At 45.1% G+C, this 13886-nt stretch overlaps 1 protein-coding gene across 1 annotated transcript in view; it reads right to left on the bottom strand.

Moving 5' to 3' along the window:
* HMCN1 (hemicentin 1) overlaps positions 1 to 13886 on the bottom strand; it is a 350746-nt gene that overhangs the window by 230852 nt on the left and 106008 nt on the right. Inside the window, exons 5-6 of the mRNA XM_040985773.1 lie at positions 4665 to 4836; positions 3024 to 3130 (exon numbers count right to left, since the gene is read on the bottom strand). Of these exons, the coding sequence (XP_040841707.1) occupies positions 3024 to 3130; positions 4665 to 4836 (279 nt within the window). The remainder of the gene's footprint in view (positions 1 to 3023; positions 3131 to 4664; positions 4837 to 13886) is intronic.

Raw genomic sequence — 13886 nt, 5'->3', positions numbered from 1 at the left:
GATTTGTCTAAACAGAGTTCTCACTGCCTTACTGTCATCGCTTTCTGTACTCACAGACTTAAACCCTGGCACTTCCCTGCTCTGTCACCTAAAATGTGCTTAGTGTCCACGGAGTAAGTAGCAGGGAGTATGGCCAGGAGTTGACGCCAAGTTTATGCTGACTGAGTGGATGACTGAACACTCAGCAGTACCTCTACCAGAGAATGCCCCTGGCTGCCCTGGGAACACACCAAACCACCTGCAGAGAGGACTGGCCACTGCAAAGCCGAGTCCTACCAACGCACAGGAACCTGCACATGCTTCCAATTGATGGACAACTGACTGTCACTGCTCAGAAAGCAAGAATCTGCTGCTGAGGGTCAGGATTCAACCGAGGCATCTGGGGTAGGAACACTCACACTTCCTATATCCCTCCCGATCACAGTCGCACAAAGTCAACCTCAACACTAGTCTCAAGGTGGACGAGCTGGTCAAAGCAACTCTAGTTCAGCCACTTCCAATTAAATCTGAGCGCAAACGCCAACCTGAAGCGTTAAGTACTGAGCACACACTGCATGTAAGGAGGCAAGCAGACCGCACAGGCAGGATCATGTCTGGCATGTTCGTTACCAAACTCCCAGCTGCGCTTTCACATTATCCTTTCATCTATGGTTTTATTTCATGCTATTCTCTCAAAAAGAGAAATCTATATTACAGTTTCAACTTTTCCTACCAGATGGTTTATGGTTGTGAAAATAAATAACTGGAACTTACATGAGATTTCTATGTATACTTTCATTCTCTGAGCTGTGCTAGTTCATGTAGAATTTATTTTTTAAAAAAAATAGGGGTCAGCATGATGATCAACTGGTTAATCCTTCACCTGCAAACACAGGCATCAGCTCACATCCCAGTTGCTCCATTTCCTAGCTAGCTCCCTGCTTACGACCTGGAAGACAGAAGAGCATGGCCCAAGGCCTAGGAACTCAGCACCCACGTGGGAGACCTAGAAAAAGCTCCTGGCTCTTGGCTTCAGGCCAGCTCAGTTCTAGCTGTTGTAGCCATGTGGGAAGAACAGCAGTCAACAGAAGCTCTGTCTCTCCTTCTCTACATAAATCTGCCTTTACAATAAAAATACATACATAAGGAAATTCACAACACCATGAAGTCAAATATCATGCTACTGAATGGCTAATGTGTCACTGAGGAAATGAAAAAGAAAATCAAGAATTTTCTTGAAGAAAATGATGCTACTGTATGATGTGTCACTGAAGAATTTAATCAAAGAGTTTTGAAGAGCTGAAACTAACAAAAAAATCAAAATTCATGAGGTATAGTTTCCACTGATCTTTGTTGATGAAATGTGTCTCCTGTAGGCAACAAATAGATGGGTTTTGCTTTTTAATCCAGTCTTCTACTCTATGATGTTTGATTGATGGGTTTAAGCCATTTACATTCAGGGTTATATATGAATGGGTGGTAATTTGGTCCTGTTATTTTAGCAATGGGTTGTTCATTGACTTACTCTTCTGCTGTTATTTTACTGGGAAGTTCTTCACGTTTGTCTTTGGTTTTGGTGGGCATTATTCCTTTTCTCTCTCAAGAGAACATCTTTAAGTATCATTTGTAGGGCAGGTTTAAAAGAAGCATATTCTTTCTACTTCCAGACAAAGATGGACTCCCAATGAAACTGTTTACTACATCTTGACAATAGGATGCTAGACTCTCCACCATTGTCCATACCCGCAACGATGGACATATGACTGTGTATGAAAAACTATACTATAGTAATGATATAGGAGAACTCAGTGAGAGGGGAGGGAACTGAGGAGGAGATAGGTAAATCCCAGGGCCTATGGAACCATATCATAAGAGAATAATAAAAAGTAAAAAACACTGAAAAAATTTAAATATGTACATAAAACATACCTGACGGGCATCTAACAAGGGTTCCCCAGATTCCTACGGTCTCATGTCCAGGAACTCCCATAGCAGCTCTACAACCAGCATTACTACCCCTCATCTGCTTCTTAGGTAGGGAAGCTGAGTCCATGAGGAGTAAATGATCCCAGCACAGCAGGTTCTTGGTGGACAAAGGGATGCTACACAGAAGAGGGGCAACAGCCAGTCACTCTCGGCCTACTTGCCTTCTGGACACTGGGCTTACTCCTGCAGCTGCTGGGGCTGTGCACTCTGCTGTGTTCTCAGCCTCTCAGATGCAGAAAAGCGGGAATGGAGCTGGAGGGAGGTCAGAGCTCTGGCCACAGCACCTACAACACTGGGTCACATACCAACCAGTATAATGTACAACAGAGCCAGATCTGGGTCCTACAATATCCTAACTTTCTCATGTATATACTTCCATGAAATTGCCAAATGACACTGCTTTCATAGAGTGAAGGCATACCACTTAAGAGAATGCTAGGATACAATACCACTCTGTATTACAGAAGGCAAGGGGTGCAAGTCAAGGTAACAGGCAACAGCAAGGACTGCTCACTGCGTAATGGAAACTATGCTATGCATCTCACAGACACCATGGGAACAAGCCCCTGGCCCAGGGCTGTGAAGACTGGTGGAGGGTTCCTGCAGTCCCCAAGTCCCGAAGGAGGACAGCAAGGCACCAACTCCTGTTCCCACACAGGACAGCTGAGAAGCAGCAGGGTTGAGGTTCACAGCCACGCAGCTCCACACCACGGCCTACAGCCCGAGCCGCTATCAGCTGTTGGCTCCATCTGTGATTACGCTGGAAGCAGGGCTTGGACAATAAAATCAGTCTCAGATCTGATGAAAGAAAAACCATGTGGGAAACGAAGCGAATCCTTGGCCGTTGACGCTGCTCATGACCAAAATCCTGGCCGGTTCACGGCATCACAACATCATGTACAAATGCACTCTCTCTATATTGCTTTTCACTAAAAACTTCGTTAAACATCTCCATGATTCTAAGAATAAATATAAACAAACTAGTGTATACGCTTTACACAGCATGCCACCACCAATGTAAGATAATACACACAGCACACTTGGTGTAGCAACAGTACCTTCACTGTCCAGATCCCAGCTGCCGGCTCTTTGACGTTCACCACTCTGGCAGAGTTGTGGATATTCAGCAGCTCATTCAGGCCAAATCCCTTTTTTATCAGCTTCCCTGAGAGACAGACATAACGGTAACAAGTGTAATTTTTCCCGTGGCTGTGTAAGTTACCTGATTCTATACCACATAAAGCTTAGAGTGCGATCCTGAAGGGCGCTGACTTTCCACTCTGGCAAGGACACCCCATTTCCAGGATACAGGAGCACCACATGACAGACATCTGTGCCCACATCTCAAAGCACTGTTGCCTCTACATACAAAGCCTACCTGACTGTAGGATCTCCGGGCACAGTCCCAAACACCAGGGCTCTCGCGTGTTATGCCAACTCATTGTAAAGTGAGACTAACAACGCGCCCACTGGAATCAGCCCCGTGACGATCCTCAGCTACCAGGAAGCCGCGTGCAGTCACTAGAGATACTTAGACTCAACAGCTCCTTCTTTCGGAGCACACTCAGAGTCTTACTGGCAGGAGAGCCCTGGGCATCACAAAGTACAGAGAAGGCTCTCACCGGCCACAGGTGTACAGCAAGGAGGCAATTTAATGAGGTAGTGTAACACCTACTAACCTGAGATTTATCTAAATTAGAAGAAAAACAAACACACACTGAACTACAGCTTACTATTCACTTCCTTCTTGCCTCTTGAACACACTACTACTGCAAGTTGACAATGTCAGCTCTAAGTTTGCAAAGTTCAAATCCAAACTGTGGGACACACGCCCAGGAGTTTCCAAAGCAGGAAACATACGTAAGGGGCACACAGGTAAGCCACCGAGGAAGTCAAAGCTGTGGGAATCTAGCAAGAGTTTTCTGGGTTTGAAATTTCAAAGCCTGCTAGTACCATTAATGCATCCAAGAGCCCCGTGCAAGCGGATGCTTTCAGGAATTACCTGCTACTTCCTAACTCGGAGCAGGAAAGCTAGCTACTTCCTCCTCACCTAAACACATTCACAAAGGGAGAAAAGATACAACACTTCCTGAAGCCTTGGTGGAAATAAGATTTTTTAAATGATATTAATAGGTATGTACTTTTTCTTCACACAAATAGTAAAGCGGACAGTTTCTGCCCCCTCGAGTGCTCTTCCAAGCCTGTCACATTGGGATTGTCAGCCAGCAATGGAATCAGGTAAATATTATTAGACATAGTTGAGGAAGCAAATTAATACATTTTTTTCTACTGAGAATATAAACTTGATTTTAAGCCAAATTGCTTCTGTCTAACCTTATCAACAAAAGAACAGAGTGGAAAATTACAAATGGAAAGCAAGATTCACTTAAAAATAACAGAGTACAGAATCCTACAAATAAATTACTCTGAAATACTTCCATTTATATTTTGGAATATAACTTTGAATTTAAGGTAAATATTCCTCTTTGAGATAATTTCACTACAATTAAACTTAGTGGACCTTATGTTTAAATACTAAAAGATTTAGCTTCTTGAATCTCAGGTTAATTCAACCAAAAGGTTCGACTGAAACTTCTTCCCCGACCACTTCTAAAAACATTGCATTTACTCATCATCAGTAATAACCTAACAAAAGTATGGGGAAAAAACTGTGTTCCCCCCTCTGCTGTTGGTCCCACCTAAAGGATTGCGAATTTCAATCGCAGGGGAAGGACCACTCAGGGACACGGTGACCTCTCTCAGGCTGGGATCCAAAGGGATTTTCCAAGTGTTGACAGCCTGTTCCGCGTGATCCGTGGACAGGAGGTGGACTTTGGAGGCCTGCACTGCTTCTTCTACCCATTTTAACACCTGGAAGAGAGAAATGAAAGTGTGAGGGGCGTCAGGCAGCAGGGTCCAGCGGGGCGTGTGTGATGAACCCCACGACGCAGGCAGGTCCTGCACCACCGTGAGGTTTCAGACACCACCCGAGAGTCAGAACAGCATACTGATTTGTTTTTCAGATTTTTCTATTTTGGAATAAAACAATCAAAATGAGACCAGAGAATCTAAAAACAAGTAGAGTGAAACCTACAAATATATTAGGTTTTTTTTAAGTCTCAAGAGAAATGGAAAAACAATTTTTAAATCCTGTGAAAAGGAGATGTCAAATTGTGAAATCCCTTTTTCATCCACCATTTCTAGATCTGTATTATTTCTAGATGCAACTTACTAATGATACGCACTCAGATAATTACCAAATAAACTGTGTGCACATTAGGCCTACTGGTCATTACAATGATTAGTTCCTTCTTATCAATGTAATGCTTAATGTCTTCAGGAAACAAGCTTTGAGGGAAACACCCAGCATGCAGTTACCGTCACCCTGTGACAAGGCGCCAACGCCCAGTGTGAACGAGGGAAACTTCCCAGTGACAAGACACTGGTGCAAGAGCAGACGCTCCTCGTTAGCAAAGCACGCCTGCCGGGACAGGCACAGGCTGGCTGCACCGCAGCCCACCCTGCACCACGGCAACCTTTGATCCACCTCACCCTTCTCCGGTCAGGGACCCTTCACAACCACATCCCATCATAAACTACTTCTGCAGTCAGACAGAAGAGCCTCAACAGAGCTAATGTCATGCCAGTAAAAACAAAACATTACTAAAAATGCAACAGACATGGCCACGAATTAAGTAGCCAAGTAACAAATACCGCACAGTATATTTATTTTCTATAAAAAGTACTATGTCACGACATCATATTTTCTTTCTCAAAGGTAAAAGAGCAGCTGGGCTACATTTTCATACAATATGAGGCAATTATGTTCAGCACAAAGTAAATGTTTGTTTTTCTACTCTTCCAGGCAGGGGGACTTTGCAGTACGTTTTTAGTCAACAGTGACTGCTCTTCTCTTACTTACTCAACTTTCGACATTTACTATATATTACTCATTTTTCATATATCTCAAGAACCACACCTTATTTCTTTGCATGCCGAAAACTGCACGGTCACGCTCATCACACGGTACAGGTGGCCTATGGAGTAAGCTCAATGACGTTGCAGCAAAATGAAGATGATAATGGAACAAGTGCAGGAGGGTGACAGGCTGGGCGTGTGGTGTCAGGGTTAAGAGGGCACTCGGACAGCAACAGCCCAGATGGTACTGCCTGCGTCTGAGGCCCAGATCCCAGACCCACTCCCCATTCTTGCTTCCTGCCAATGCAACCCTGGGCTGGCAGTAGCAGCTTTCCCTCTACTGCTCTCCCTGGTCTCAAATAAACCAGTGTGAGAAGCATCATGAAATGACGAGAGAGCTCGCATTTGAATGTCAACACAACATTGCTGGAAGGATCCTCATAACCAAAAAAAAAAAAAAAAAAACAGAAGAACAAATGCAAGGACTGAGAACACATTTGATAAAGTTAACTGGTAACAACCAACCAGGAAGATGATTTCTGAGATCATGAAACCAGCAAAGGACAGAAAAACAAGAATGTAGACTGCTGGCTTCTAAGGGAAAAACAAAGTGTGAGAACATAAGTAGTTGGAAAGCAGACACTCCCCAGAACTGCATGGGGATTCATCATGAAATGCAGTCACATCAAGCTGAAATAGAAGGGAAGGCCATGACAGGCATCCTTTCAGCTCACAAGGCGCTCCGGCAGGGCCCCTTACAGGCACCTTTCCTTTTGTACACAGAAGCTATGATCTGTTCCTGGAAAGCGAACCCCAATGTCTATTAGCATAGATGGAAATCACTAAGTCCTGTGCATGCTTAACAACACAGACACCTTTCTAATTTAGTTGCATCTCATCAGGATAAGTGCGTTCAAATAGAAGCAGTCTATTGTTCATCTCATTTCCAAATCACCAGCATTTGAGAGCCTTTTACAAATGGATTACCACATATCATTATATTTCTTACAGGGAAAGATACAGTGCAGATTTGTGTCAGGAATCCAAAATCACTTTGAAAATAAACCTGCTGAGAAGGGAACAAATTGAAAACAGATACAACTCATTTCCCTGGAAAATATAGATGGATTACCAACACAGGACTTAAAAAGGGTTATGGCGAAATTACGGCCAATCAGTCCACTGGAGAGTTTTAAAAAAAATCTAATTGCCTGTGAGAAATTTTCTCCCAATATTGGAAATTATATTATTATGGCAAAAGGAATAAAGAGTAATGTGAGAATGTTTGGACCGCTCATTTCTATCACCAGGAACTCTCTCTTAATCACTACGGATGCTCTGCAGTACATTGTCGCTCTAATATGAAGTGAACCAATGTTTCCAAGCATCGGTGCACACACAAGGCCCCGAGGCCATCAAGTGCAGCTCCGTCTGACTGGTTTACCACTGTCATCCCCGGCCTTCACAGAACACATGGCATATGACAGTGTAATAATTAAGTAGGCAATGGAGGGAGGTATAAAATAAAAAGGTATAAATGAGAAAGGAATAAACTCAATTTGTTCAGAAGGCAGTGAGCATTTACGAGCACCCAGCTGGAGCACAAAGGACCCCTAGAATTACAGATCTGGGGCACAGCTGACGAAGCTGCCACCTGTGACACTGTCATCCCAATGAGCACAAGTGTGAGTCCTGGCTGCCTCACTTGGCAAAGCGGCAACCGATGGGCTACGCACTGGCTCCTGAATTCGACTTGGCCCAGCCCCAGCCATCACGACCAAACAAGATGCCCTGTGTCACTATGTCTTTCAGATACATAAGAACAAACCTTGAGAAAGAGTGGAAAAGGGAACAAGAGGAGGAAGAATTGGTCTGTAGGGCAAAGAGGGTCCAAGTCAGACACAACGAAGTTAAAGCCATGAAAACTCTCCTGTGGTCTCTCCCCACCAAGCACTCAGACAAAGGAGGACGCAGGACGGTAACTGGAAAAGTTCATGCAAAACGGGAAGTTTCATTTTTTTAAACCTATGCAGTTTATGTAGAATATATATTTTCATGAACTTTTCCAAGACTCCTAAATCCCCCAAATTTTTCACTAAAATAAACTCATCTTTCAGTCCCACTTTTCCACAAAGATTTTGAAATGTGTTCACACATTATCTTGTGAGAATAAATGTAAGTATGCACACATATCTCAGGGAAGAACCTTGGAACAAACGTGCTCTTGCTCTGACTGCAGGCAGCATTCAGAAGATGATCTTTCCATCTCCCCCTCCTCGTATATGCACCCGCAGCGATCAAGCACAGAACCCACGCCATCGCAGGTGATCCAGACCTGCAGTGATCAAGCACAGAACCCACGCCATCGCAGGTGATCCAGACCCGCAGTGATCAAGCACAGAACCCACGCCATCACAGGTGATCCAGACCTGCAGTGATCAAGCACAGAACCCACGCCATCACAGGTGATCCAGACCTGCAGTGATCAAGCACAGAACCCACGCCATCGCAGGTGATCCAGACCTGCAGTGATCAAGCACAGAACCCACGCCATCACAAGTGATCCAGACCTGCAGAAATCAGACTCCTCCCTGTGTCTGAGTGAGCTGGCACCCTGATCTCACCCAAACTGCCATGAGCTGTCTTTTCCAAAGGAAGATTCCACTCAAGAAAACCTTCAATCCAGTGTCACGGCTTGCAGATCTTAGGAAAGGCACCAAAGAAATGTCACCACCTGTGGCCTTCTGAGAGATTTTCCCTTGGCCATTCCCACATTTATTTCCTCTTTAGGAAATGTAAACTCATCTGGAAAATCCTACAATGCGTTTTGCATGTCAGTGGTCATAAACAAGTGGTTGTGACCCATGCTATAGTTTAGTAGTGCTCACGATGAAGCTACAGCAAATGAGAAATCATCTATGCATTGTAATTTTTTTTAAAGATTTATTTTATTTATTGCAAGGTCAGATATACAGAGAGGAGGAGAGACAGAGAGGAAGATCTTCCATCCAATGATTCACTCCCCAAGTGACCGCAATGGCCGATGCTATGCTGATCCGAAGCTGGGATCCAGGAACTTCTTCCAGGTATCCCACAAGGGTGCAGGGTCTCAAGGCTTTCCTCTACTGCTTTCCCAGGCCACAGGCAGGAAGTTGGATGGGAAGTGGAGCTGCCAGGATTAGAACCAGCGCCCATATGGGATCCTGACGGGTTCAAGGCAAGGACTTTAGCCGCTAGGCCATGCTGCCGGGCCCGCATTGTAATTTTGTTTTAAAAGATTTATTTTATTAAAAATTTTATTTAAAAGATTTATTTTATTATTTGTATTGGAAAGGCAGATATATACAAAGGAGAGACAGAGAGGAAGATATTCCATCCGATGACTCACTCCCCAAGTGAGTGCAATGGCCGATGCTATGCCGATCCGAAGCCAGGAGCCTCTTCTGGGTCTCCCACACGGGTGCAGGTTCCCAAAGCTTTGGGCCGTCCTCGACTGCTTTCCCAGGCCACAGGCAGGGAGCTGGATGGGAAGCAGGGCTGCCGGGATTAGAACCGGCGCCCATATGGGATCCCGGGCATGCAAGTTGAGGACCTTAACCACTGCCCCATCGCATTGGGCCCCGCATTGTAATTTTTTTAAAAGACTTTCTAATAGTATTAAAATTTTACCCACTGCCTACTGAGAATATGGGCTACAAAGGGTTATAAACTAGAAGGGTATTATTAGAAAGTCCGGGGTCATGATCATGAGACCAAGAACTCTTGTACCGCACACTTTCAATGAGCCAGTTGCATGAAGTGTGAATTATATCTCAATAAATCTGCATTTTCCAAAGTCTGGAGCTCGCCAGTGATTACAGAGGATAGATGAAGAGCGACTTCCAGCCCAATGAGCACCGGCAACCGGTGTAACACTAGCAAAGCTTCGCATGAACAGCCTTCCTGTGCCCAACAGCTGACAAAATAAAAGCACATGACAGGCGCTTCTCAGCATGAAATCATTCCTATTTTAAAGTACCAAAATTTATTTCTCTGATTTATCTGCACAAAATTCTCATGAGTCACAACTTCCATGTGTTATAAATGATAGAGGAAATTCAGCCTGCCAGAAAATATGTTTTATTTCAAATAATGAAAGACATAAAACACTGACTTTATCATTCCTATCTTTTATGGAATCCTTTTGCTTTGCTGGACTTTCCTTGTTTCATTCTTTTCATCTACATTTTTAGTGTGGGAAACTCTCGGTGTGTTCAGTGGTTCTACTGCAATGCGTCCTGGCTTGAAAGCAGAAGTTTAACAGTGCACCCAGACATCCGTCGGTATACTTACACATATGGTCTCATTCCTGGCTGCCCTGAAAGCAGGAAAAAGACCAAACCTACACACAAGTTCTGAGTAATCAAAACGATGCCTAGTTAGGGAGGATTCATGCAGTACCACCTCTGGCTCCTTCTCCCCAGCCAAGACCTTTATTATCTACCAACAGGTGCTCCAACGCTAACGCACATACTAACACATGCAGGCACACAAAACGCCATTGCCCATGAATGTGGAACTGCTCACCTGGAGGCCACGAGCGGCTCTGGGCACCTAGGAGCCCAAAAGGAGCTCCCTTGAAAGCAGCTGCGGAGCTGGCAAAGTCTGTGCACCTGGCACGTCATGATGGGGTCACGATGGGCAAATTCTCACCACAGGGAGTGTGAGAAACAGCTTTGCACAGAGCAACTGTTTACACCAATCAGCAAAACACTTTTTTACAAATGTCATTTCATACATGTGAACAGGGTCTTTGCAAGCGTTTGTTTTCAGTCACTAAACAGCTCAAGCAGTCCAGACGGCAACGTGTGAGCCTGCAGTAACCAAGCAGGCATCTGCCGAGGCTGCTCCCCTTGACCCTCACATTTTACTGGAAGAAGCTAAAACACAGGAGCATCAGGTTTCCACTGCACATGTAGAAATTTTATTCTCCTCTTACGTCACATGCCTAAAGAAGGTCCCCAGGACCTTTCCCAAAAGACCTCGAAATACACATTTCATTGCCAAGAACAACTTTGCAGCGAGTCTGAGATTTGGCTATTAGGCTTAGAAACTTGAATTCAACTTAGATTAGATCTATGGAGAAATAAATGATCCCTCTGAACCCAAAGGCTGACGACACTAACGGGGAGACGCCACCTCGGCTTCGGGGACAGGCTCTCCGCAGCATCCAAGTGTCTATTTAAACAGACTCACCTGCTAAGCTCCACGCTAAACATGCCACAAAACTCACCTCATTTAATCACTGCTGTAAGAATTGATATTTACTTTTCAAAGGTAACAGATATCTAGTAAGCATAAAATTAAAAAAAAAAAGGAATAGGACTCCAAATCCTATGATTTTAACAACTATGATATGACACAGGGTGACATTTTTTGAGTGCCCATTATTCTCCATTTCTATCTTCAAAAGGAACCTCAGATTCCAAATGCTGAGGGAAGAAAAAAAAGGATGAAGTGGCCAGAGGGAGAGGGACCAAGTAAGCAAAGAGACTGCTAGATTTTGGGTTGCTAAGTGCCCAGTCCTGTTCATGTCAAAGATTCCGAACATAATTTTGACTGCACAATTTTCAAATTATGTGCCGGCTTGATGGAGCCACTGAGAAAGTACATTCACTGTCACGTGTTTGTTCAGCTTCCAAACAAGAGAGCAATGATTTACAAGAATTAAACATTCAATAGAAGCCAACTGATTACATTAACCCCACACCATCAGCCATCCAATTGATTACATTAACCCGAGATTGCATTGATCCCACAATGCTGACCGACCAACTGATTAATCCTGTGCTACCAGTCATCCAGTTGATTAAATCAGTCCCACACTATCAGTTATCCAACTGATCACATCAATTCCACACTGTCAGTTATCAAGTTGGTTACATTAACCCACACTGTCAGCTGTTCAGTTGATTGCACTAACTCCGCGCTATCCCACACTAGCTCCTGACCAGTTGGTTACATTAACCCACACTGTCAGTTATCCGCTCTCTGGGCTTGGAATGGTCATCAGTGTACAGACTACAACTGTGCATCAGTTAGCAGAAACGCACACAGCCAAGAAGCCCCTAACTGCCTGTGGAGGCTTACTCATGGCCAGACGACGCGTGATGGGCGCTGCCAACACTCTAATCGCTGTCCCCATGCTTCCTGAGGATTTGCACCTGTTCTGAAAGACTCCTGATACTGTTACAGGAACGCTACCTTGGCAGTCAGTTCGTTTGCCACTAAAGGACTCTTGCATGTACCTTCACTGGACCTGTGTTGATCTTCAGATCTCATCACAGACTTCCTATTTCCAATCAGTCTCCTGGGAACTAACATCATAGCACCCTCAAAACAGGAACTGCAGAAGCTCTGCCTGGAAATGCCATGTACACAGCCTTCAGTGCACCCGCACTCAGAACTGGTGGACGTCAAAGGTCCCTTCGTTCTCCAAGGCTGCTGATGTGTAAATGCTATAAAGGAGGTAAAAGTGCAGCACCACGCACACACTAACTCTTTCCAGATCTCCTCCACCCTTCGCGAAAGATCTTTCAGTATGCGTAACAGTCTGCATTTTCCTGGTAACGTGGGAATAAAACAGGTGAACATTAGCAGTTGCCACACCTTCAGTAAGCGACAGACAAAAGCTGCTAGCTCACACGACGGAATCAGTACGGCGAGACGGCAGCTGGGAAGCACTCTACAGTCCTTAAGAGAAGACAGAAAAGCAAAGTGGGAAGTAAATGAAAGCGACAGATTAAATTACAGAAAAGTCAGACCCGTCCGCATACCAAAAGGCAATCCGGATGTCTGGAGACTGGGAAGCGAGGCGGATCAGAGGCTGAACAACCCTGTCGACACCAGTGGTGCAGGGAGGAGGAAAAGAAATATGGGAAACATCTGACCCACAGCCTGTGAGGGTCTTTGGGGGAGACACTGCGTCTATCTATCTTAAACAAAACGATCAAAGTACATTAACAACCACGAAGGAATGCAACTCCCAGATGGCCTGAAAAGGAATTTCATAGCAGGTCAATAAAACTTTCAGAACAGTCATCTGACCCAACAGGAGGTTCCATGCCAGACACACAAGTGGCACAGAATACGCCAACCTGGGGCGCTTCCAGGGGCCCTGTTCATTGCGAGCACAGCCAATCAGGGACAAGCACGTGCTCTGAACCAGCTGCAGGCAGGGTGCGGTTCGGACAGACTGCGCAGCAATGGGGAGCCACCCCAGGACAGAGTACACACCTCGCCAGCTGCAGGCAGGGCGCGGGCTCCGAAGGACTGCGCAGCAATGGGGAGCCACCCCAGGACAGAGCACACACCTCGCCAGCTGCAGGCAGGGCGCGGGCTCCGAAGGACTGCGCAGCAATGGGGAGCCACCCCAGGACAGAGCACACACCTCGCCAGCTGCAGGCAGGGCGCAGGCTCCGAAGGACTGCGCAGCAATGGGGAGCCACCCCAGAACAGAGCACACACCTCGCCAGCTGCAGGCAGGGCGCGGGCTCCGAAGGACTGCTCACCAATGGGGAGCCACCCCAGAACAGAGCATACACCTCTTTCTCAGGAACCCCTTCTATTCAAAAACAGACCCAAGGGCAGCAGAGCTATAACTCCACAAATCAAGAGTCCTTTAGAAAAAAATACAAAATTACAAGCATAAAAAGTCAGACACGTTACTTTCAGTGAGAAAATAGCTGACAGATTGGAAATTGACAAGCACCATGTATCTTACCAAATCTAGAAATTAATACCATTTTGTCATTATCTCATAAGAGTCCAAGACATTTTCTCTCTGTGAACTTCTGGCTGCCTGTTCTCTGAATTGCCTTTTCACACATGTCAAAAATTCTTAAGTTTTTTTTTCATGGAGAGACTAAAAAACAATTCTAACATAATTTACCTAAAGAAAAGCAGTTTTTCCTTATCCCAATAAATTGTCTCCCTTCCAAATCTGTTTCCCATTTCCCACCCAG

The sequence above is a fragment of the Ochotona curzoniae genome, unplaced genomic scaffold, assembly GCF_017591425.1.
Source record: "Ochotona curzoniae isolate NIBS_2020 unplaced genomic scaffold, NIBS_Ocur_1.0 contig_430, whole genome shotgun sequence".
Classification (NCBI taxonomy): Eukaryota; Metazoa; Chordata; class Mammalia; order Lagomorpha; family Ochotonidae; genus Ochotona; species Ochotona curzoniae.
This window is presented reverse-complemented; position numbering and strand designations above follow the sequence as displayed.